The following is a 25,274-nucleotide window of genomic DNA, read 5'->3' as shown; positions in this document are numbered from 1 at the left end:
TAAGCCCACCCCACCATTATATAACATGTAGCACTAACGGCGCTTCCATCAGAACTAGGAATTCACAAAATGACAATTGCACAGAAACTTTTTGACACTTAATTCTACACAGGGGAAATACCCCTTACCCCATAGAGGCTAGCATTTGTTGTAAAACCTGGCTCAGCAGCTACGGTAGATCTATCTAAGACGGACAGAATGACTCAGTGACCTGAAAACTGCGAAACTTTTCGGACTGTTTGTGTCCTCCAGAGCATTGCATCAGTCGGTGCTATTTTTAGATGTGACTCAATATCGGATGATTGCAAATCAAATTCATTTTTGTGCATAAATAATAGTCTTACCTTTTCCAATTTTTCATTACAACAGCGTCCGAATCTTTTGTTTTGATGTTCTGCGTTGAAAGTTTGCTCAGTCTCAGTTGGGAATCTCTCGAGGACTAAGCTAAACGGCCTAGAACATTCTGTGAAGATGTCCTTCACCTCCATGCCCGTGGCATGTTCTAAAACGCTGATCGGAGAGTGAAGTGGATAATGCCTTAAGTTTTGTTAAACCAAATATTGAAATAAGTAATTCAGTTTCAGTTTCATGTAGGCTCCTACATTCCCCTAATAGCAGAAAAACACTCAAATCGGATCTGACTAAATTGAAACAAAATGTGTCTTCATAGTTGCAAATTCTAAAACAAGCAATTTGGATTTCAATACAAATTTTAAAAGCGGAAAATACACAGTGAATGTAAATATTTCTTAGGTTAATACATTTAACTTTTTCAAGTGCTTTTAAAAAGGGAAAAGAAACAAACAAACAAACAATAAAATATAAAGATTCTCTTTCTTATTATCATTACTTATTTGTTCATTTATTTTATTTGCATGCATCATGAATATCTGAATAATTCATGGAGCAAGATATTTAGAAATGTCTACTGATAAATCCCACCAGAGAATTTCTGTCGTTTTTGTTGTCATTCTAGTTACGTCAAATTATTTGGAATGAGAGATAAATGAAGAAATGGGTTGTCTTATTTACAAAAATCCTATCCTGATATTAATTATAATTTTATGTGTATTCACCTGACATCATCCACTGTTTCTAAAACTGGCACTGTCCGTAGCTGTGTGAAGCAGTTTGGTTATTTATTATTGTATATTTCATTATGTTGATTTAAATTTTGTCTGAAATTAGTATTACATATGTAACATTGTTAGATATGTGCAGTGCAGAAACGTGAACTCTGACAGTAGTAGTACATATCTGAATGATAATTGTTTATTTATATTGTTATAATTAATTACTAATTAAACTGTACATGCCCTGAGGGGCCTTATAATTGATTAATAAACATATTTCATATATGTTCACAATAATACACCCACCTATCCATCCATGCATACATACATACATATATGAACGGGGGGGGGGGGGGGGGGGGGAGGGGGGGTCTACAAGAGTACAAGTATGTGATAAAAGCTGAAAATTGGGAAGATATGGAAAACACCTTGCAATACCGTATATGCTTTGACTGAGAGAGAGAGAGAGAGAGAGAGAGAGAGAGAGAGAGAGGGGGGGGGAGGGGGAATAACATCATCATTGATTTACATGTTCACTCTAGAGGTTGTAAACAAATTCCACTTTTGACCTTGATTTGATAGATTTTTGGGGGGTACATGTATAGATCTTTTCTGAAACAGCTGCAATTTGATGATCTCTTTGATAGAGGACAATGTCACATCTCAGACAATTGAATACTAGTATAAGAAAATATCCAGCATTTGCATTGACCTTAAACCGTTCATAGGGTTAAAAATAATTGCATGATCACATTCTCTACCCAGAGTTCCGTGCGCTCCTCGCACTACACGTGTATGTGAAGCTTGCGTAACGCGCCCTCTGGTGAGAGAATGTGATGATCATTGCTCACCGCTCCACTTCCCATGCAGTGTTTTAGATTACGTCTCACCATTTGATTGGTGGAAAAAGACACACCTCTAAATCAGCTGATGTACATAAATAACTTTAATTTTTATGGCGATTCATAATATTTAGGATACCTAAAGTCATAGAAGTAATATTTATTTGATTTGAATTAACTAATGACTTATATACCAAGCAAATCTTAATTATATAAATAGTATAAAAATAGCAAAGGGGGTTCCCTGCGACCAATCCCACTTGCATGACGTTTACTAGCATTCGCGATAAGTAAGTACGAAAGCCCATTGAGCTCATTTTCATACTTTAAAAGATTATTTTTGTTTTTTTGTTGTTTTTTTTGTTTTACGTTCCTTCGAGAATTTTTCACTCATGAATATTGAGACTAGTGTTGGGAATCGGATGATTCTGGATGATATCGCAATAATCGGTGAAGCCTTTTCATGCGATTATCGATTATAATCGGTTACTCATAATATTTATTAGAAGCAAGTAAATCAACTTTCTTATTCAGACTAACTTGCATATATTTGATTATAAAATATGTTTACTACACTTTATTAGGTGTACATAACACATCAAAGAAAAATCGTATCAAAGACTACTATAGCTGCAGCTAGAACTGTAGTAGCTGCAGATCTGTAGCGTTATGGTTTTATATTCTTGTCTTTGACCATAACGCTACAGTTCCTGTAACGTAAATATTGTGCAATTTACGGCGCAAGATTTTCTGCGCACGTTTGGGGATGTATTTATCCACTTTCCAGCATTGGGCAATCATCTACCCTTCATTCCCTAGTTGTAAACATATTTTATTACCAATTATACGATTATAAAGGATTGAGAGGTGGATAAAATATACAGATCTGCAGCTAGAACTGTAGCTCTCCGAAAAAATTATGTTGACAGACCGGAGAGCTATAATTTTATTTGGAGAGCTACAAGTTCTGCAGCTAAGACTACTAAAACAAAAGAAATCTTCAGACTTATGTGTTTATCTTTTTTGTTTGTTAACATAACAAATGTAGATAAAAACGAAGAATAATAAATGAACAAACAATTAAATAATTCAGACTTCCTGCCAGTGATTCTAAGACTATCAAATATCATACAGGTCTATGGATTCATTCTGAAACTTTCGTTGTACATTCATTTCAGCACCTCCTGCTAAGCTTTGTTTTGGTAAGTTTTCATGCATGGTTTACTATGTCAAGATCATGTTTTCATGGTGCTGCATCCCATAATTTATTTTTTTAACCCAAAATATTTCCAAACTATGAATTTTTTTGCTTACAATGATGATCAAAGAGAAATTTCAAACTGGAGTTGAAAAATCTCCAGAATACCTATAATATTGACCTTTAATTGAATTGTACTTTATAAAAAATTTGAAACATATTTTTGTTATTTATTGTGACATAGGAGATGTCGTATTTTTCAAGTCCTTTTGTTGTACACTTTTAAAGGGACCGGCCAATATTTATTGGGGAGGTGGGACCGGTGCAAAATGCAATACGCAATTTCCGAGTTGCCCAATAGTTCTTTCCCTTTGTGGAACTCTTGCGCACAGTGAGACGCAAAACATACTATCGTCCACACGCGGTGGGTACAAATGCTTATCGCTGCCTTCATATATTGCCTAAAGACCGATTATCAGACATCATGCAACCACCCAAACTGCAGGGACACACAATATTAGTGAGTCTATGAATATTTAATAATAAAATAGCTCAAACAAACATCGATAATCATCATTTTTCTTTGATTAAAATATCACTCGCACAGAAGTGAAAATAAAAAATAATTTCATATTTAATTCAATGGCCTAATTCAATCAAATATTATTCTTGATATGGTCAGTTTAATGTATACCAATGGCTGATATAAACAAAATTTACACTTTCATTACTTTTATCCGTATTTTCATAGCTAGTTTATAGTATATGTATACATCTTGTACCCACCCAAACGTTCAACAGAACACTGAACGTACCTCCATCACAGAAGAGCTGATATCTCGGAAGTTGCGTATTGGACACTCACTTATTTTGACTTGCATACTGATAAGACTCTGGACAACTTTCTTTTTATTTTCAACACTGATAGGACAGCTACATGTATATTTTTTTTTATTTGCAAATGTATTAATTTACAAAAAATATTATAAAGTTTTCAAACTTTTAATTCAACCATCTTACAAACAATAATACTGAATTGTATGCATGCATACTTTATTTCATGTCCAAGTTGAATATACTTAAGACACAATTAATTTGCAATTAAATACTAGACCTTTGAAGTTTTTTAATATTAAAACATGAAATTAAAAAAAAAAACACACAAAAGAAGTATTCAGCTGTGAATAAAATTGCAAAAATTACATGTAAGTTTTGCATGGAGTATGGATTTCAATCACAGAAAATAACAAGAGCCCATGGGCCTAGAATCGCTCTTCTGATACATTGTAGAACAGGCAAAAATTCTCACTAACCAAGATTCATCAATGAAAATTTAAATGTAACTGTCCAAAAGTAGGTCACGGTGACCTACTTTTGGTCGACACACTGAAGACTCAAGATGCATCAACTGACAAGTCAAATAGTATTCAAATATAGCCGTCAAATTCCAAAAGAAGGCCACAGTGACCTACTTTTTGGTCGACACACTCCAAAGACTCAAGATGCATCAACTGGCAAAGTTTGATAATTGAAGTCAAATAGTATCTGAAATATTCAGATATAGCCGTCAAATTCCAAAAGTAGGTCACATTAACCTACTTTTTGGTCGACACACTCTGAAGACTCAAGACCCATCAACTGACAAAGTTTGATGATTGTAAGTCAAATAGTATCTGAAATATTCAAATATAGCCGTCAAAATCCAAAAATAGGTCACGGCGACCTACTTTTTAGTCAACACACTCTGAAGACTCAACATGTATCAACTGACAAAGTTTGATAATTGTAAGTCAAATATTATCTGAAATATTAAAATATAGCCGTCAAATTCCAAAAGTAGGTCACGGTGACCTAGATTTTGGTCAACAAACTATAAAGACTCAAGATGCATCAACTGACAAAGTTTGATGATCCTAGATTTCATAGTGTCCAAAATATGCATCTAAAATTGAAAATGTGAAATTTGAATGTCTGCAAAATTCAAAAAGTAGGTCACTGTGACCTACTTTTTGTTATAAATATGTTTCGAGGCCTCTAGACGCATCAACTTACACGGTTTGATGATTCTAAACCTCTCGGTATCTGAAATAACAACCTAAAATGTATTCATAAATGATTAGCCATAAAATTCAGAAAGTAGGTCATGGTGACATAATTTTCACATGACGCACTTTATGGTCCCATGATCCATCAACTGACAACTTTTGATGATCATAGGCTCAAAAGTGTCCAAGATATGCATCAAAATCCATTTAATAATAATTACCTGCAAAATTCAAAAAGTAGGTCACCATGACCTACTTTTGAGACAACATGATATTAGGTCCTAAGATGCATCAACTGACAAAATTTTATGATCCTAGTCCTTATACGAAGCAAAATATCAAAGTTTTAACAAAACAAAATTTAAGGTCAACTTTGAAGTGACCTTGAGACCACACCCTTTGCCCCAGGATGATGCCTTGAACAAATTTTTTATCTACAACCTATCCTCATCCTTATGCATAAGTTTGGTGATAGTTTGCCCAGTGGTTCTTGAGAAGAAGATTTTTTAGCAACCACTTTTAAATTGTTTCATATGTTATTAGAGTAATCATATCATTACATTGGCGCTATATATTAATAATAATATTTATGCATTTTAATTCTGACACTATGAATATTTTATTCACATGTATGTGCACATCGATTTGATATTATCTTTTCTTTCACATTTGCAAACTGCTTTAGAGAACTAATGTTGATAGGGCGCTATATAAATCTTTTAATTACAATTACAATTACACTACTTTTGTTTGCATTTTCCTAATTATCTCCCTTTGTTAAAGGGTCACAACCCTAGTTTTAGTACAAATGAAAGCCCTTGGGCCAAGGATACCCTGTGACAAATTTGACAAAAATTGGCCAAGGGGTTCTTGAGATATAGCCCTTTTTCCAAAAAGTTGACGCACACCACACGCCACACATATGGCCATATATGATTAGCTCTTTGAGCCTTCGGCTCAGAAGAGCTAAAAATGGTGTATCATGTTGGTCATAACTTGAAGGATACAGACCAGAATTTATATAAGGTCTAAACACATCTTTAATGATTTGATAGTTTGCCAATACATGCAACCTATCATTGGGTCAAATGCTGTCTGACGTGTTTCATACCGATTGTTAGGCCGTTCTTGGCACACTGATTTTGACTACGAATAACTCCGTTTACCTGATCAAGATATAGGGCTCACGGCGGGTGTGACCGGTTGACAGGGGATGCTTACTCCTCTTTGGCACCTGATCCCACCTCTGGCACGGTGTGTCCAGGGGTCCGTGTAAACTTGCCCAACTATCTATTTTGTATTGCTTATAGGAGTTATGAGATTGATCACTGTTCGTTATCTTCACCTTTCATAGAGATCGAATACTGAGATGTGAAAAATACTTGCAAGTACATATATAAGACAACAATTCAGTAAAACAGTAATTATACAAATTTCATAATATAGCACTTTAAACAACAATTTAACAAAAAGAAGAAAAAAAAAAAGATGAAAATAATGAGATTTGTAACTTCAAATTACCGAACAAACATGACAAAGTAAACAAAAGATCGACTCTCGGGAAATTGAATTCCTCAGCTGATATAACAATGGAGAGACAAATTTTAAGTGATAATTATGAAGAACTCCAGAGATTTTTAAAATGAAGTAAAAATGTTGTTTAATCATACATGTATATTTATCTATTAGATAGGATAAACACATCTGATATAGGACGGCAACTTTTTTGTAAACATAGGTGTTGTTTTTTTTAATGGTAATATTGGATGCATCGGTCCCACCCACCCCCTATAACATCTAGATTGAAACCAAAGCAAGTGACAAAGATAAAGCAGTACGTTACAAAGGAAGTTGAGGACTGATTAGATGAATTCATCCTGTTTGTCATAAAGTTGATCGGTGTTACATGTAGTTCTATGCTATGTTTAATATAAAATATACATTTGAATGCGTGAAATCAAACTTGTTTTATATATTGCAATTGACCATAATTTTGACTTACCGCTATCAACTTTCTGTATGAGGTGCATTTATCACGGGACCCTTCATTCTGACCCTGAAATTTCGTAAATTTGTATCTGGGACAGGGCAGCAAACTCTTAATTTTCTGTTTTAGGTCCGAACTTGAGTAGGGCTGAAACCGCTGAGGACCGAACTTATAAACGCCCGCTCTTCAAGAAAGGAGGTAAATTTCTGAGGTTGGTGCTTGCACATCGGAAGGCCTCGGGAACCAGGCTAAAATATTCATTGACTTTTACTTCTAGTTCCAAAACAGGTAAATTTCTGATAGATATTCATTGATTGTAACCGTATCTGTCTGTCGTAATGCTGGATTCGGCAAAACCAATGGACCGTGAGAAGATCGAGCATTGTATTTCACGGACTGTGAAATTACATGCATGTGAAAGTACGCCCACAGTGTGGGCCACATGACCATGCTGCATGCTGTCTAATCTCAGCGAGATTCGTCCAAGCTGGAACTTTTAGATGACGCGTCTTCCGAAAGGGCGTCAGCCTCGACGAATCTCGCTGAGATTACTAGCTGCAGATCTGTAGCGTTGTGGTTTTATATTCTTGTCTTTGACCATAACGCTACAGTTCCTGTAACGTAAATATTGTGCAATTTACGTCTCAATACGAGTGAAAAATTCTCGATGGGACATATAAACGAAACAATCAACTAAAGAGTACAATAATCCCCCCCCCCTTCCTCCCTGACGACCGCTATGAAATGATACATGTATCAAAAATAATCACAATTCATACTTTATGCATTGATCTTCAGGGATGTATATTTAGCTCCACCCACACCCCCACCCACCCCCCCCTTCTCTGTCTGACACACATACTCTTGCTTCACTTGTGCCCCCAATTTTCAAATGCATTGACCTCTGAGGTCAACAATTCAGAAATATTTGAAAGAAAGGCACTGCACACATGTCAGATGTGTAAAAAAAAAAAATTATACAAGTAACATGTGCCAAATTTATAGTAAATTCAATTCAGTGGCACTTTTGCGTAATTATTACTTTCTTACACTTATGATACTTAAAAGTCATTCATGACATGATTAAAACAAATTGTGTCAGCCTCCATCATTGCATGACCTTGGTCTCGGTGCAATCTGATTATGTTCGACACAATGGCAGTCTTCACAAAAAACTTTGTGAAGCACAGGCCCTTTGGGCCTCCCAGTATAATAATTGTGCAAGCCCAAACAATATTTTACAGGCCCAAAATGTTTTTTTCTAATTTGACCACTTGTCATTTGCAAGGTGCTGCATGTTTATTCTACTCTATAGATACATGCACAGTTCTACTGTAGGAAAATACAGGTCAAGATGATCATAGTTAGAGAACAACTGACATTAAAAGGATTATCTTATTTTATTTTTCAACATATTAATCTCGCAGATGACATCAGCAGCTCATGTTCTACTTTGTTTTGTATGCACCACGTACAAAACATTTTGTTTTCTCCAGAATCAAATCTTAGCCAAGGTCTACCCTCTGTCCAATGGGGCATAAATTTTCGTTCTTTTCTCCTCGTATGATCTGATGGTTGTTATTGTGAAATACGTGTGGGTGGTTTTGAATTTCCCGGACGAGGCCCCTCCCTATACTTCAGAAAAGGCAGCATGGTTGATCGTTTTTTTATGCGAAATTTGACTACTACGTCATGACAAAGTCTGAGTCAATCTCACGCTTTACTTGTAATATATACAGAACATATAAGAAAACATTTATAGGCCCACCGGACTCCTGGGTTCAATATTTTAAGAAGCCCGATCCCGATTTTACTGGCCTCGGCCATTGGGCCACTGGTTAACGTCGAAGACTGCAATGGTGGTTTATATGAAACGCCCATTGTAGGTATGATCTCAAACAATATTCCCTTGTTTATTTTGCTAAATTTTTACTTTAGATCTTTGAGATTATAGTTATACCGATAGGTACGTGTCAATTAGTGCATAATTGTAAAAGTTGAAAAATACGGTCTGTTACAGAACAAGTTGCCCAAGTCAACGCAGAAGATATGATCTCATTGGACAGACTAAATATTAAAACTGCGATGGAATCGGAGAAGACATGATCTCAATTGGACAGACTAAATATTAAAACTGCGACGGAATCGGAGAAAACATGATCTCGTTGGACAGACTAAATATTAAAACTTTGATGGAATCGGAGAAGACATGATCTGGTTGGACAGACTAAATATTAAAACCGCGACAGAATTGCAGAAGACATGATCTCGTTGGACAGACTAAATATTAAAACCACGACGGAATCAGAGACGAAATAATGGTTCCGAGATTCCGTATTGCTTTGCAGTCGTTTTTGATTTTTTTTACCGAAATCAACATTTTACAGTTGAATGGAAATTCTGTAGTGCAATTAACATTTGCACAAACGCCTGTAATTAATTAATGCTTGATGTGTTTATTTATGTAACTTGATTTACACTATCATTGATTCTAAGCATTCTTGACATTTCACCACTCTGATTTTCCACCAGTATTATGAATGCCTTGGTGCACAGGGCTTCATATATAATTGACATGTCAATGCTAACTTAATGATAGGACCGACTACAATGCTTTAACATAGGTAGACATGTTTGTTTGCTGTTTACTACTGTAACAATTATAATGTATATACAGTGCTCCCTCGATATATTGCCCCCCATTATAATGTATATACAGTGCTCCCTTGATATATTGCCCCCCATTATTATAATGCCAACCCCGCATGTCATATGCCACTGATTTTCACTAACAAATGGTCAAATTTTATAGAGGTCCCCCTCCATAATAATGCCAATTACCTAACACCCATTGATAATCACACCTGTACTTTGATAGCAGTGCAGTGGAGTGTGAGTCAGGAAAAGGTATTAAGGTTAATTACTAATAATTGCTGAATTAAACTCAAGATCATCTAATTGTTTATACAGAATGGAGTTCAAATAACTTGATGGTATTGAATTTCTTTTGACTTCTCAGTGCATTGTCCGTAATGGTGAATTCGTTTTAATGCCACCCCTGCTTTATTGCCCAAATTCTTCTTGGACAAAAGTTCGCAATATATCGATGGAGCATTGTAGTTGATATTATACAATTATTGCTGTTTTTGAGGTCAATACGATGATTTAGACACCTGAGGAGTACAATATTCACTGAGCCCGAAGGGCGAGGTGAATATTGTACTTCGAAGGTGGCTAAATCATCACATTGACCTCAAAAACAGCAATAATTGTTTTATTATATGATTAAATGATTAAAAAACCCTTCAAGATTGTTCTTTGCTTTAATTGTAAGTTTCAACGACCTATTTTTGGTCCTGTGTGGAAAAAATAATTCCTTATATTCACCTGGAAGGTCACGTGCAGGTAAACATAATGTAGTATGATTTCTACATTGTTGGATCTCAGCCATTGAGAGAGCTAGGAATTATTCAATCATATAATAATAGATATTATTATATAGCTAATAAATAGTATAATATAAAATCTGCGTAAAATCTAGAGAATGTTAGCGTTCAATATCCTGAGAATTTATTGAACGCTAACTTTGCATTGCGTAAAGTGTATGCGCCCGAAACATTCCGAGTATGAGCGTTCAATATTGACGTTACCATAACGACGTAAACAAGCCAAAATGGCAGACGACGGTCCTCCGAATCTGACAGAGCCGGTATTTGATATTTACTTAAGCAAAATGTTTTACTGTACATAAATTATGATGTCCCCATTTACAAAATCAGTTTGCTTCATGCATTAATGACGGGTTAAATATTGAACAGTTAAGAAATGCATGCTGTTATTGCACACTGCCAATATTGATGAATTCTCGTCTATTTTGGAGTAGTTTGAGTGAAAAGGGATATAATTTAACAACTAAATACTTTACCTATATAATAAAAGGGTTATTGAACTTATATAGGTGAATATTGGCACTCGTTGGCTGTCAAAATGCACTCGCAAGCTCGTGCATTTTGACAGCCAACTCGTGCCAATATTCACCAATATAAGTTCAATAACCCTATATTATTTCTTTAAATGCTTCTACAGACCTGTTCAGTACAATAATGTATATAGTTGATATTGGATATTATTTCATTAAATGCAATCTGATGGAAATCCATCAAATTATCATCTCTGGCTGAAAGATTTCTTTTAAGGACCCCATTCCACAAGTCTTCTGGATGATCCATTAATTAATAATTTACATGTGTATAGACGCATTGCATCACAATGGCCAACCATAAATGATAATTTGAAGGAACATCAGAAAAGATGAGAACAATGGCAGTTACATTTAGTTTTCCCATTTTTGGGGTGTATATAATGAATGAAATGTTTTCTGCTACAGGATTGTGCAATAAACATTTCATTTTCTCATTAGTAAATGGTATGTTGTTTTAGCAAATCAGGAGAAGGAAATTTATGTTTTTCCAGGGGGAGGGGGGGGGGGGGGGGTAAAACTAAATATTATACAATTTATGTTGACTTTTGACAAGGTTGCCACTTTAAATATCGACCTCATTAAATGTTAAGTATTTTATTAGTGTCAATCTTTTTCTGTAACAGATGCATGTACAGTGTTGAAATTTGGTCACAATTTCTCCCTCAAGATTCAATCGTAAGAGTGAGTTTGCATTTCAGCTGGATTGGTGCACTGTGGTGACTTACTTTAGAGTTAAAAGTAGGTCAAATAGTTTTCCGGACTTTTTCTTCATTACAGATACAGACATTGCCCTAAAATTTAGTCATAATAATAAATAAATAATTATACCATATTTATATAGCACCCTTCTCATACATTATGTACTCTCAAAGGTGATAAGTCATAAGCTTCCTATCGGCACTGTAACCTACTTTAGGACTAAAAGTAGGTCTTAATAGTTTTCTGGACTTTTTTCTCATTATGAATACAGAGATTGCACTGAAATTTTGTCATCACTGTCTGATGGGCCAATAATGTTCCTATTGGAGGAATACAAGGTCAGTTTGCATTTTAGCTGGATTGGTGCATGCACTATAACCTACTATAGGACTAAAAGTAGGTCAGACATTTTTTCGGAATTTTTTTTGTTACAGATATTGCCCTAAACTTTAGTCACAACCTTCCTCTCAGAGAAATGCAGATTCAGTGTGCATTTCAGCTTAATTGGTGCACCGTGACCTACTTTCGGGCTAAAAGTAGGTCTTAATAGTTTTCTGGACTTTTTTCTCATTATGAATACAGAGATTGCACTGAAATTTTGTCATCACTGTCTGATGGGCCAATGATGTTCCATTTGTGGTATCTTGTTAAGTAAAATTTTGTCATCACTGTCTTATGGGCCAATGATGTTCCATTTGTGGTACTCTTGTTAAGTAAAATTTTGTCATCACTGTCTGATGGGCCGATGATGTTCCATTTGTGGTACTCTTGTTAAGTAAAATTTCTCATTCCTGATTGTTGTAGACAATTTTTCCGTAAAATTTTCTCTTTTCTGATTTGCAAAAATAACACACCACATTTTTAACTTGTTGGTCAGGAAGGAGAAAATTTTCAGTTTCATGTTTGCGATAGGAACAAATATTCCGTGACATGTTGGTGCTGGGTGTGACTTTGTATTAAACAGACTAGCCTAGTCTCACGTCTGCTCTGACACATAGTTACATCTAACTCTCAGCCACAGTAAAATGACAAATTACGACAGACCATTGGATTTTCCTGCTGAAAATACTTACACAAATGATTATGTCAAAAGTAGAAGGTATGCTTTTCTGATTTGCATGTGTCGTTGTTATTGATAATTATGAATCCACCATGATGAATTGCAATTTTGATAGCATCAGCCATGACCATAGCAACTTCATTATAAATTCCTCCAACATTTATGATATCAGATGTCACACAGTCTTACATCAAACAATGAACTAACTGTCATGCAGTTTCACATCAAACAATGAACTAACTGTAATGATGTCACGCAGTCTCACATCAAACAATGAACTAACTGTAATGATGTCACACAGTCTCACATCAAACAATGAACTAACTGTAATGATGTCACTCAGTCTTAAGCAAACATGCAATAACCGTTAAAAAGCGTTGTCGAGTGAGTTGTCTGTTTATATTTTAAGTTATGCGAGTCCTCCCCCTGATACTGACGGCCAGACGGGGCGGTATCAGTGCATGGTCCAGGATTAATAGACCCAAAAATAGTCCCGTGACTTCTCAGGCTGTCGTGAGTGTATACTGTCACTGTGCGTGCATTTGTGTGCATTGTAAAATGGGAGTTGTATCCCAATTTTTCTCTAATCATTCTCATAGTTCCTTTTCTGACAATTTTTACTTGGTATATACACAAAGTTCTGACTGTTTTTTGTTACTTATCCCTGGTACTAACACTAGTTTGTATTGATTCATCAAACCATCTGTACAGTTAGCATCAAACCATTCAATATTGTCTATATCTGTACAGTTAGCATCAATTTAAACCATTCAATATTGTCTATATATGTACAGTTAGCATCAAACCATTCAATATTGTCTCTATCTGTACAGTTAGCATCAAACCATTCAATACTGTCTATATTTGTACAGTTAGCATCAAACCATTCAATACTGTCTATATCTGTACAGTTAGCATCAAACCATTCAACACTGTCTATATTTGTACTGTTAGCATCAAACCATTCAATATTGTCTATATCTGTACAGTTAGCATCAATTTAAACCATTCAATATTGTCTATATATGTACAGTTAGCATCAAACCATTCAATATTGTCTCTATCTGTACAGTTAGCATCAAACCATTCAATACTGTCTATATCTGTACAGTTAGCATCAAACCATTCAATACTGTCTATATATGTACAGTTAGTGCAGATAAGAACGTAACTTTCTAATTCTGTACATTCATATATTTGGCGTAGTCTTGGTGATTGCATGTTTAAGGATTTCTCGCTTCTTAAAAATCATGTAATTTGAAAACGGAGAGGGCTTTTATTAGTAGTAGTTGCTGCTCTATTCATTTTGTAAATATCATGTAAATATCATGCAAAATAAATATTGCTTTTTGTACATGCATCGTTTAAATGTGATAAAAATTTGACAACTATGTTAAATCAACTTTATGATACGTAAATATTCCATATAAATGCCACTTATTTATAATCCAAAATAACAATGTTGTTATGAAAATCTCTTTGAGACACAATAATGATTTGTACCTGTTTTTCTAGAGAACCATGGCCTCCAAGCTGACCGGAGCCGATCGGATAAAAGGCACAGAGAAGAACATCTGGTAAGAATATTAGCAAGTGAGAGCAAACACTGAGGTCAAAGGTGAATTCCCAAGAAAGCATTCTTTATACTAGTATATATTTTGCAAATGACTCTTGTGAAATCTTCTTCGGTTCAATTTCAATGAATTATGTCTTAAATAACGCTGTTAGTAACAGAAATTAAAAGTCTGTAGTTTCTTATTTACAGTCATCTAGATACAGTCTGTACACATTTGTTGATTTCAATCGTGAAGAAGAATTTCTATGCTCTGATTCTCTGTAGAATTACTCCAAATAGAAAAATCTTTGTAAATATTATAGTACCGTATAACAGGTTTTTTCCACGGGTCTAAACTTTTGGCGATTTGCTGGCTCTAAGGTATGCGAATAATTTTACCATGATAAGACAGTGACTGTGTCATGTGCCATTTTTAATGATCCCTAAAAATGTTTTTTTAAAAACTATGGAGAATGGAAGGGGAGACATCAGTTTAAGTAATATGCTAAAACAATTCTTCCTAGTTAAAATTGAACCATGGATGATTTCATTTCATTTTTGAAAGAAAGATTATCTATTATCATGTTGCATGTACATGTAATGTGCCGTGGTACACACACCAGATGAATGCTGTTTTTGAAATTTGTGACTTTGTACATTTTTTTCCACAGGGTGGAGTTTGGAAAGCTTGCAGTGGAAAATGAAGCTCTGAATTTAGGACAGGTAGGCGTTTTCTCTACTGAAGACGATGTAACATCAGTGGAAATAATTAAATATTGACATTACATTTCTATGATTATATCATGGATGTGAACTCTCACGTATGTCCATTTATTTTGTAGGGATTCCCCGACTTTAAGCCACCACAACACGTGATTGACGAAATGGTGACAGCGGTTGCCAGTGACAACCACCTGATGCACCAGTACACACGGAGCTTTGTAGGTTTACAACTCTTCTCCATTGATTCCGTGCCAAAATTTCTTATGAAACAGTCTATGTAAGAGTTATGCAGGAAGTGATTTTATTGTTGATGGGGTTTCACATTTTTATGTTTTGAAATTTTGCTAAAAAATTACATTTTTACCATTGGTTCAGATTTGAATAATTCATCTACAAAATACATGTATAAATCTTTCCTGTGAAGGGCAGATAACTCTGTTTCTAAGAACAAGGCATGGGTGTGCTTATATTTTGCCCTCAAAAGGAATGTTAGAATTAGGATTGACTAAATAAGCGTATTTTTGTTATGAATAGAGAGTACAATGACTGTGACATAAGCGATACTTTAATTTACCGGTATAATGCATGTGTTTTGTGTATATGACATCATAATTCAAGTGAATTTCATAAAGCTTTTATATGCCCATCTTTTGACAGGCCATTTCTCGCCTTTCTGTCCATTTGTCTGTACGCTTTCTTGTGTCTTTTACTAGGATAATCAAACCTGGTCAGCTGATGCATCTTGGGGGTGGAGTGAGGGAGGGGGGGGACGCAGTGTGTTGTGACCTAAATTAGGTCGTGATCACTGTGACCTCCTTCTGAAATTTTATGGACTATACATACTCAAATTGTGTGCTGATTATATCTTGCATGCTGCGAGTCCTCAGACTATGAATCTCTGTTCGTTGATGCATCTCATAGGGAAGGTGTGTTGTGACCCAAGTGTAGGTCTCTGCACTCATTTTGGAATTTTATGGCTATACGTGGTCAAAATGTGTCTGGGTCATATCTTACACTTCGTAAGGCCAAGCTCCTGGATCAAATGTAGTCTGTTGATGGATCTTTGAATACACAAACATAGATATATACCATATCATGTACCCTAGCAATTCACTTTATGAAAAAATAAAGTGCAAGAGAATGAATTCAGCACAAGGAACTCTCTAGAAAAGAGCTGGATGAAACTGATTTTAGATTATGTTAATATGCTTGATTGAACTTTGAAATTATCATTCTGCTCAATGCATCTAATGAAAAGAGTCTGTCTTGTAGAGACCTCATTATTCTCAGATCTCATCAAATAAAAGTGCAGTTGACATATTTGTGATGTCATGATCAATCAGTAATCGGGCATTTTCTTGGGGAAATCGGACGGACTTCATCTTATGTTATCTTTTAAAAACTAGTTTTGAATAGTTCTTGATATTTTTGTACAACCATGATACATGTACGTTAGATATCAACAAACTTTTTAATGCCTTCTGCATGATAAATCACTCTTACCTTGATTATAAAATCTGTTTGATCAGCTTTGAATGTTTTTTTGCAGGGTCACCCCAGACTGGTGTCAGCTCTCACCAAATTATACTCTCCTCTTATCGGACAGGAGCTAGACCCCAATAAAAATGTGACGGTGTCGGTGGGAGCGTACGGTGTTCTGTTTTGCGCTGTTCAGGGACTGTTGAACCCGGGGGATGAGGCAGTGATTATTGAGCCGTACTTCGATTGCTATGAACCAATGGTGAAAGTGGCTGGAGCGACCCCATTTTATTGCCCTCTGAGGCCTGTATGTATTTGCATGTGTATGTTATGTTTTCGACGAAAGAACAAAGTATGTTTGTACTTGAAAAGCAAGTAAAATTCAGATAGGCCAGATAAGAGGGTCCCATGATACAGAAGGAGAAGGATGGCGAAGTCCATGATAAATTGATGTTCCGCTATGATACTGTATTCTGTTTTGTGTATGGTGTTTTAATTAAGCTCGATTTACTCAATGTTGAAAATAAACACTAGAAAATGAAAATATTGCTCTAGAAAAGAATGAGCTCCTACATGTATATCAAGCAATACCAAACTGTTATTTGTTATAGATTATATCATAATGTACACACCATCAAAATTATTTCGCTTCATGCCTGTGAATTATATTTTTTAATGAAAAAACTATTTTGCTTAATCCTCTTTATCATCAATTTTAATCAAAATACAGTGTAATTAGTGTATATTTGTAAATAAAAAAAAATAATGAGTATTTCACAGTCAAAATGGATTGATTTCAAATTATTATGTAATATTTTACAGCACATTACAGTGATAATCATACCTAAGTCTCTCATTATTGGTGATCAGTAAATGATAATGACTCTATGTGGTTGTTCAGGAAAGCCATACATTAGGTCGTCATCATTCTTAAGTGAATTAGAATAATAACGAAGCGAGAAGCTTATCTACCACCTCCAGTTGTCATTGTGAGACGTGAAGAATGTAATGATGTTTCAGACAAAGACCGGACAGGTGACGTCCAGTAGGGATTGGAAACTGGACCCTAAGGAACTGGAGAGTAAATTCAGTGAGAAAACAAAGGCTGTCTTCATCAACAACCCGAATAATCCAGTCGGAAAGGTCAGAGTAATTACAGTACTGTAGATTCCTTATTTTACGCGAGTACTTGATAGGGCGAAATGACTCGTGTACGTCAAATCACGTGAACATTAATTCGTGTGTTGTCTGTTAATCAAAAATTCTTACATATATTTTAGCAACAGAATATTAAAAGCGAGTAATTTTATTTTGCTAGTGATGCCTCTCGCAAAATTACGTGATAATAAATTCCTTGCGTATATATAGAAATCTACAGTATTTACAACAAACCTGCAAAAGTCCTCAGTGGAACTAGTCACAGACCATCGTTATAAACATCTCGTATATATAGAAATCTACAGTATTTACAACCAACAAACCCGCAAAAGTCCTCAGTGCAACTAGTCACAGACCATCGTTATAAACATCTCGTATATATAGGAATCTACAGTATTTACAACCAACAAACCCGCAAAAGTCCTCAGTGAAACTAGTCACAGACCATCGTTATAAACATCTCTTGGATTCCATGTATCATGTGAACACTTAATGTATTGAAATTGTTAATGTGCGTCAATTTGAAAGATCATAAAATTGTCAGTGACATGGATTTACGCTGAGGAACTTAGGTGTAGATCTGTAAAAAGCGGTGATAAATGAATAAAAACAAAAATGTTTTTGTCTAGAGAGAGGTTTCACTCAATTCAACCTAAATTATTGATTTGTTGAACATGAATTAACGCTGGATACAACTAAGATTGAATTTTAATTTTGAATTAACCCTTTGAATTTACTCTCTCTTGCTTGGATTTTGTCCTCTTTTTTTTCTTCACTCTTTTCACCCTAATTCTGAATTTGAGATTTAAGTTTGCTCATAATGTTAAAAGTAATAAAGGATTTAGGGAAAATTTTAGACGTAAAGAATGATTGCATCTGGGCATTGCCAAAAATTTCCCAATAAGTAATAGATTTAAATAAGGAATCTACAGTATTCATCTCAAGTGATTTACATAAGGATGACAGATTTCCTTTTAGGATACAAACAAAAGCATGTAAATGGTCCGACAGAAACTATTAAGTAAAGTGAGAATATTTTCCTTATTTAAGAAATACATGCAGATATTATACTACTTTTACAACACAGTTATCTACCCTTTACAGGTTTACAGTCGGGAGGAGCTACAGATGGTAGCTGATCTGTGTATAAAGTACAACGTGATTTGTTTGTCTGATGAAGTGTACGAATGGATGGTCTATGATGACAATAAACATATCAAAATCGGTGAGTGAAGAACTGTATGAGTACAATAAGTAGAATGCCAGTCTTTGTAAGTCAACACAAGGCTGTCAGCAGATTAGATATTAAATCCCTGCTTATTGTGGGGACTGTTCTGATACGTGTACAGTTTAACGTTCTACGCTTTCAGCCTCCTTACCGTGGATGTGGAGCTTATTGTTAGCACTGTTATGATACATGTACAGTTTAACGTTCTACGCTGTTCATGTAATGTTCTACGCTTTCAGCCTCCTTACCGGGAATGTGGGAGAGGACGGTCACCATTGGCAGTGCTGGGAAGACTTTTAGTGCCACAGGGTGGAAACTGGGCTGGGCAGTTGGCCCAGAGGAACTCATTTTCCCAATGCAGATCCTTCACCAAAATTGTACTTACAACTGCCCTACACCTGTGCAGGTAACATAACTTAATTAAAAGTAACATCAATTAAAGGTAACAGTTCTCAATTAAAGGTGCAAGTGATATGGCATGTTTATTGTTTGAAAGTTTGTTTTTAATACCGCGGGACATTAACTGGCAACATTGGAAAAATGCAGCATTTGTGATTGTCATATGTTACAATCAAAACATTTGACATCGCAATGTAAAGGGCAATTACGATTCAGCTCAGACAACTGCGAAAACATTAGATTGAAATTGGTAGTTCTTGGAAGTAAATTTCAATCCACTTTTCAATTATATGATTTGATGTAATCATATTTAATCATTAGATATGATGGGTATTGATACTTAGAAAGACATCCCTGTTTCTACCTTTAATTTACATCATTGGAATGGTAAGATTAAAATTTTAGTTTGCTAATTGAATTCTAATCCCTTTTAACCTTTAGTGTGGTCCTTGTCAATTAAAAGCACGACAAATTGCTTTTCAACAAAAATTTTGTCAAGATAATGTAACACATGGTAAGGAGGAAGGTGACAGAGATTTTTATACAAATGAAAAATGCCGCAAATATAATCACAAACTTTTCAAAAGTAAAATATTCCCAAGAATGCATTTAAGTTTTTGAAGTTTTTCTAAAACTAAATGTTCCGTGTGGATCCGGGTTAGAATAGATCTCAGTACCCCCTTGCTTGTCGTAAGAGGTGACTAAATGGGGCGGTCCTTTGCATGAGACCGCAAAAACTGAGGCCCCATGTCACAGGAGGTGTGGCACAAAGGCCGTAAGCACCGAGCATAGGCCTAAATTTTGCAGCCCTTCACTGACAACGGTGACATCTCCATTCAAACTTGTGACCCCAAGATAAAAAGCTGATGCTGTAATTGGCTGAGCAATGTGGAGAGACAGTTATATATAGACAAAGATAGATAATAAAAAACATAGAGGTTAAATTTCATTTCGAAAGGATGCATGTTGCATGGGGGGGGGGGGGGGTGTATCCCATACCACCTTTTTACCATAAGTAGAAAAACCAAGCGAAGAAAGGGAGATAATGGTCCAGTTTCCTTTCAAAATATATATCAATAAAATTGGTTTGCTGTAAAATCAGCAGAAATTGGTGAATGGAATTTCTGTTCATTACAAATTACATGTATCTATGAAAGTCAACACACAAAAGTTACTTCCTAATGAGTTTTTCTTTAAAAACGTCAGGCTGATTTTTAAAAACATTAGCAAAGTGACTTACAATCATTCTTTTGGACTGTAAATTTCAAAGTTTTTTCTGGTGATGAAGGTAGCTAGCAGAAAAAATTCATAACCGGCATAAGCGGGTTATGAAAATTGTTTCTGCAATGCTAGTTGCCTTCATCACCTGAAAAAACATCAAAGAAAGACATTTTATTATTTATATTTTTAAGAAATATAAACTAGATTTACATGTAAGTACTGAAATATCATATCTTTGACCATTTTGTTACTTGAAACGGAACAGTTAATGCAACCTTTGACCTTGATGACACTCCATATTTGGTAATGATTACGCAGACAGTGGTAGCTAAAACAAACCGGATCGAACTAGTTTGCAACAAACATGTATTCATTGTCTATGATGAAAGCAAAATGTCAGTTTCAAAAGAAATATTTAAGAGAAAAGATTCGATGAATGTAGATACAGTAGAATGTAGTGGTAAATGTGTCTACAGTGAACTCTGTATAGTAGAATGTAGTGGTATATGTGTCTACAGTAAACTCTGTATAGTAGAATGTAGTGGTATATGTATTTACAGTGAATTCTGTATTGTAGAATGTAGTGGTATATGTATTTACAGTGAACTCTGTATAGTAGAATGTAGTGGTATATGTGTCTACAGTGAACTCTGTATAGTAGAATGTAGTGGTATATGTGTCTACAGTAAACTCTGTATTGTAGGAAGCAGTAGCTGGATCGCTAGAATACGAAATGAAAATGTTAGATCAGCCAGACAAGTGCTACTTTTACTCCCTGGCGAAAGAGCTACAACCAAAACGAGACATGCTGACAAAGATCTGTCAGGAGGCGGGACTGTCCCCGGTGGTTCCAGAAGGGGGCTACTTTATGATGGTCAATACGACCGGCCTTAGTAAGTCCGATCATCTAATACGCCAACATTAACACGACCTGAAAGACATCCAAACACACAGACACATGCAACACTATTTATGTCTTTTAAAATCTTCAGTGCAGTATTTTAGGACTACCGGTAACTCAAATACTGACTCAAATAATAAATTAGTGGTTGAAATGATTCATGTCAAATGGAAAGCTGACAATTTTTACCTTCATTGATCCTTGCTTGAATTTGATGTACAATGTAAGTATAAGCTCTTCTGTTATGGAGGTGCATTTAGTATTACATATGTACTTTGGATGCCTAAGTTGGAGAGAGTACTCTACCGTCAGATAGGAAGATGACAGAAGTAGGAAATGTGGCTTCTGTGTAAAGATGTATAGCTCCAGCCAATAACAAAAAGTTAATGAAATAAGTACAAAGATTAAGATATCAGACAATCTCAGTTTGCAAGAGCATGTAATATCCTACTTACAATAGGTACAAGCAACGCAATAGCATGATATGATAAGAGATTATGTGGTGACAAGACCTTGTAAACAAATTATTTTTGCTCCTTGCGTAGCGAAAAAATTCTTGAGAGGAAAATGAACCCATCTCAAAACTGGTGTACTGACTGATTGCATTAACTTTTACTTTAGTATCATGTGTGCAGTATAATTCACATGTACAGAAAATACGATTTTTCAGATGTAGATTTTCCTGATGATGGAACAAATGATCCCCGTGATTTCAAGTTTGTCAGATGGATGACGAAGGAACTCGTGAGTTTATGTTATGACTTGATTGAAGAAATATGGAAGAAATCTTTGTGCCCACTCTGTGGTCGAATATACATATTATCTGTAATCATCAAATGTTTCATTTTCAGAAACTGGCGGCCATTCCACCATCTGCCTTTTACAATCAGGAACATAAAAATTTAGGAGAAAACTACATTAGATTTTGTTTCATCAAAGTAAGTGCACATGAAATTACAAGTGTCCTTATTGTTGAAAAATAAGGGGCGAGCAGATGCAACTATCATTTTAGGGTCACCTGAGTTTACTCAGGTGACCTATTGCAATTGGTTTGCATCCGTCGTCGTGTATAGTTTGTTAACAATTGAACATTTTGAACTTCTTCTTGATAACTACCATTCCAATTCTTTTCAAATTTGGTATGAAGCATCTTGGGACAAGGGGGACATAAAATGTAAATTTCAGGACTCCTGCACCCCTGGGGCCTTAGGGACATGGGCAAAAACTGTTAAAATTTGACAACTTTTCAAAAATCTTCTCTTCATGTAGGGTCTAGTACTGTGCATTCTCACTTGTACAGTAAGTCAGATTTATTTCAGAATTCAATCTGGTTAAAAAGTGGGGGGGGGGGGGGGGGGGCACTCTATGTTTGGCGTATAGGTGTGTTGGTAAAGTACATGATGAAATGTCAGGCAAAAGTCACTGTACAACATTTTACACAGGTCTTGAAATTTTACCCATTTAGAGGTTGATTTAAAGTTTCGAGTGAATTGCATGGTTCAGGTATGACTTGTATGGAGTAGATATACAGGCAGTTTTGTCATTTGAATTAATTGTCTTCTCTCCCATTGCAGAAAGATGAAACGATTGCAGCAGCTGGTGATATTCTCAAGAAGTGGTCTGGATCATTGAAGAAATGACTTTTACTGTGTAATAATTAAACCTTACAAGTATTCAAACCTTCATACAGCATGAAGTGTTGTGCCATTTATAAATGATGCAAGTATTGCCACATGGTTGTTAACTGTGTAGACAGAGACTCCGTGTCCTTCAGATTTATTGCTCCGATTGTGAATTCCGAAAATTTAATGGATTTTATGTATGCAAGTAATTTTTTGATAGTTTATTAAGTCATCTGTGATTTATCTTCACTGTATGTCCAGCTGTGCACCCCCAAGAACTTGGAAAGAGATAGGACTTTGATATTTATCGTGTATTTTTGTGTGAGGTGCGAATTGTGTTCGTCATATCTTTGTATCAAAGAAATGCTAAATGCTCTGGGGTGTGACTACATGTATGTAACAGAGAGACATTGGGTATTGATACATGCAATCTAATTAAAATTAGATCTTCCGTCCGCTCCCCATTTTTCGATACGTCGTGTATGGCATATCGAAAACTGGGGAGCGGATGGAAGATCTAATTTTAATTTGATTGGGTCATAACTTGTGAATGGTTAGTGCTAGGGCTTTCATATTTCAGGTGTGTATTTACTTGAGACAAGACCTTTCTTTAATTTGTTGAATAAATTTATCCATAAAAACCATTTGTAGCACGATTTGTACTGTAGCAGTCGTTAACTTGCCTGATTTTTAAAAAGCTCAATTAATTTTTGTTGCTTTACAACTACCAGTTGACCAATATCCACCAGATTTCATACAAAGTATTTTCAGTTGAAGAATGTGCAGATCTACAGATTGAGGGGCACACTCCTTTCCAAAGGGACACAAGCAGGAAAAAGGGGGGAACAAATTTTCTTGTCCAGAAGAATAAGACTTGTATAGTCAACAGGCTTTTGATTTGTTGATTTACAGATCCTCCAACCCCCCCCCCCCCTTTTTTTTTTTTACTTTTAGGAAAAAAAGGAAACAAATTGTTGCTATAGTAGCATCCATAGTAACTAGTGTACCATGTTTAATGTGGAGCAGTAGGGACAATACAATCAGGGAATCCAATTACTCCAGAGAAAATGTAAACTATGTATTGTAAAATAATCACGTAATTTCATGTAAAATTACAATAACCATGTACCGCTGAACACTTTGAAATCTTCATAAGGAAACAAACTTGATCCTTGTATTAAAAAAAAAGTAAAGAGGCATCTCATTTGAAATAGGTAGTTTAAACCATATATTATATACCTTTAGTTTGATGTTGATGGATTATTTTAATAAGCAGTTGTGACCAACACCTAGTTAACTTTTATATAAATTTTATTGATATTGAGTGAATGCATTTTTGCAGGGGTTTATTTTCTTGCTTTTTTAATGTTTTTTTGGAATTGATGTGATTAAGATATTAGACATTTGTAGGAGGTATTCCGTAGCTGTTTATTTATTCAGGTACGACTTGTATATATTGAATACAAGTGTTTAGAATACATGCCATTTTTATGTTTTCATGAATGAGTGATATTGATAACATTGATAGGGCATTGGAATGAAAGTTTTGCCAAAACCTCAAGTTTAACTTGTTTTCTACAATAAATGGTTTCCAAAAATTTCAGTGTGTTTCATTCATAAAATATGTGGGTGGTCCAGTTTTGTATAATACTGGCAATTATTTAGTCCTTAAGAGTTTACAAATTACAGGTTTTTAACAATAATTGATATTCCAAGGAGGAATCCCTAAATGGAAACGAAACAAAATATAGAGAAAATTATAAATATGATTGGAAGCTTCGGGATTTGTTTTCATATCCTGTATCTATAACTTGTCTGTAATTTCATCTTGTTCAACCAGACACTGGTTTGTTTGTGTAAACCTATGAACGTTTATAGAAACGGCCAAGCGTCTGATTGAATTGAACTAGGCTGAGGGCTCTTGTTAACTTTTTCAGTTGTAACAGTTACTATATTCTGCCTTTTTTGCCATTATTTTTTTCTCCCCGAAATGGCTGAGTGGTGCAAATTTTTCCCATTTGTGACCTAGAGAACCATTAAGTTTCATTTTTTTCAAATTACTCGGCAAGCAATGTCATGCAGTTTAGATTTGATTTTGTTCA

General features: G+C 35.2%; 1 protein-coding gene across 3 annotated transcripts; it reads left to right on the top strand.

Moving 5' to 3' along the window:
- Window positions 1-3,097: 3,097 nt before the first annotated feature.
- LOC125678277 (kynurenine--oxoglutarate transaminase 3-like) lies at window positions 3,098-24,772 on the top strand. Of its 3 annotated transcripts, XM_048916599.2 has the most exons (14): window positions 3,098-3,117; window positions 7,275-7,433; window positions 13,296-13,399; window positions 14,402-14,463; window positions 15,113-15,164; window positions 15,284-15,382; window positions 16,714-16,950; window positions 17,664-17,786; window positions 18,906-19,026; window positions 19,269-19,435; window positions 21,353-21,542; window positions 22,221-22,294; window positions 22,402-22,488; window positions 23,125-24,772. In XM_048916599.2, the coding sequence occupies exons 3-14, from the start codon at window positions 13,298-13,300 to the stop codon at window positions 23,188-23,190; spliced, it is 1,380 nt and encodes a 459-aa protein (XP_048772556.1). In that variant the 5' UTR covers window positions 3,098-3,117; window positions 7,275-7,433; window positions 13,296-13,297; the 3' UTR covers window positions 23,191-24,772. The 3 variants fall into 3 exon arrangements, with proteins under 3 accessions (XP_048772556.1, XP_048772557.1, XP_048772560.1); XM_048916600.2 differs by lacking the exons at window positions 3,098-3,117; window positions 7,275-7,433 and adding an exon at window positions 12,103-12,164; XM_048916603.2 differs by lacking the exons at window positions 3,098-3,117; window positions 7,275-7,433 and having other exon boundaries at window positions 13,296-13,418.
- The last annotated feature ends 502 nt before the right edge of the window (window positions 24,773-25,274 follow it).

The sequence above is a fragment of the Ostrea edulis genome, chromosome 2 (assembly GCF_947568905.1).
Source record: "Ostrea edulis chromosome 2, xbOstEdul1.1, whole genome shotgun sequence".
In the NCBI taxonomy this organism is placed as follows: Eukaryota; Metazoa; Mollusca; class Bivalvia; order Ostreida; family Ostreidae; genus Ostrea; species Ostrea edulis.
Note: the sequence above shows the minus strand (reverse complement) of the source record. Positions and strands in the feature narration are given on the sequence as shown.

Coding starts and splice junctions, on each gene's coding strand:
- LOC125678277 (XM_048916599.2), top strand. CDS start 13,298: ATGCGAGTCCTCCCCCTGATACTGACGGCCAGACGGGGCGGTATCAGT. Junction 15,165..15,283: donor AAGCTCTGAATTTAGGACAG/GTAGGCGTTTTC, acceptor TTTATTTTGTAG/GGATTCCCCGACTTTAAGCC. Junction 17,787..18,905: donor CGAATAATCCAGTCGGAAAG/GTCAGAGTAATT, acceptor TACCCTTTACAG/GTTTACAGTCGGGAGGAGCT.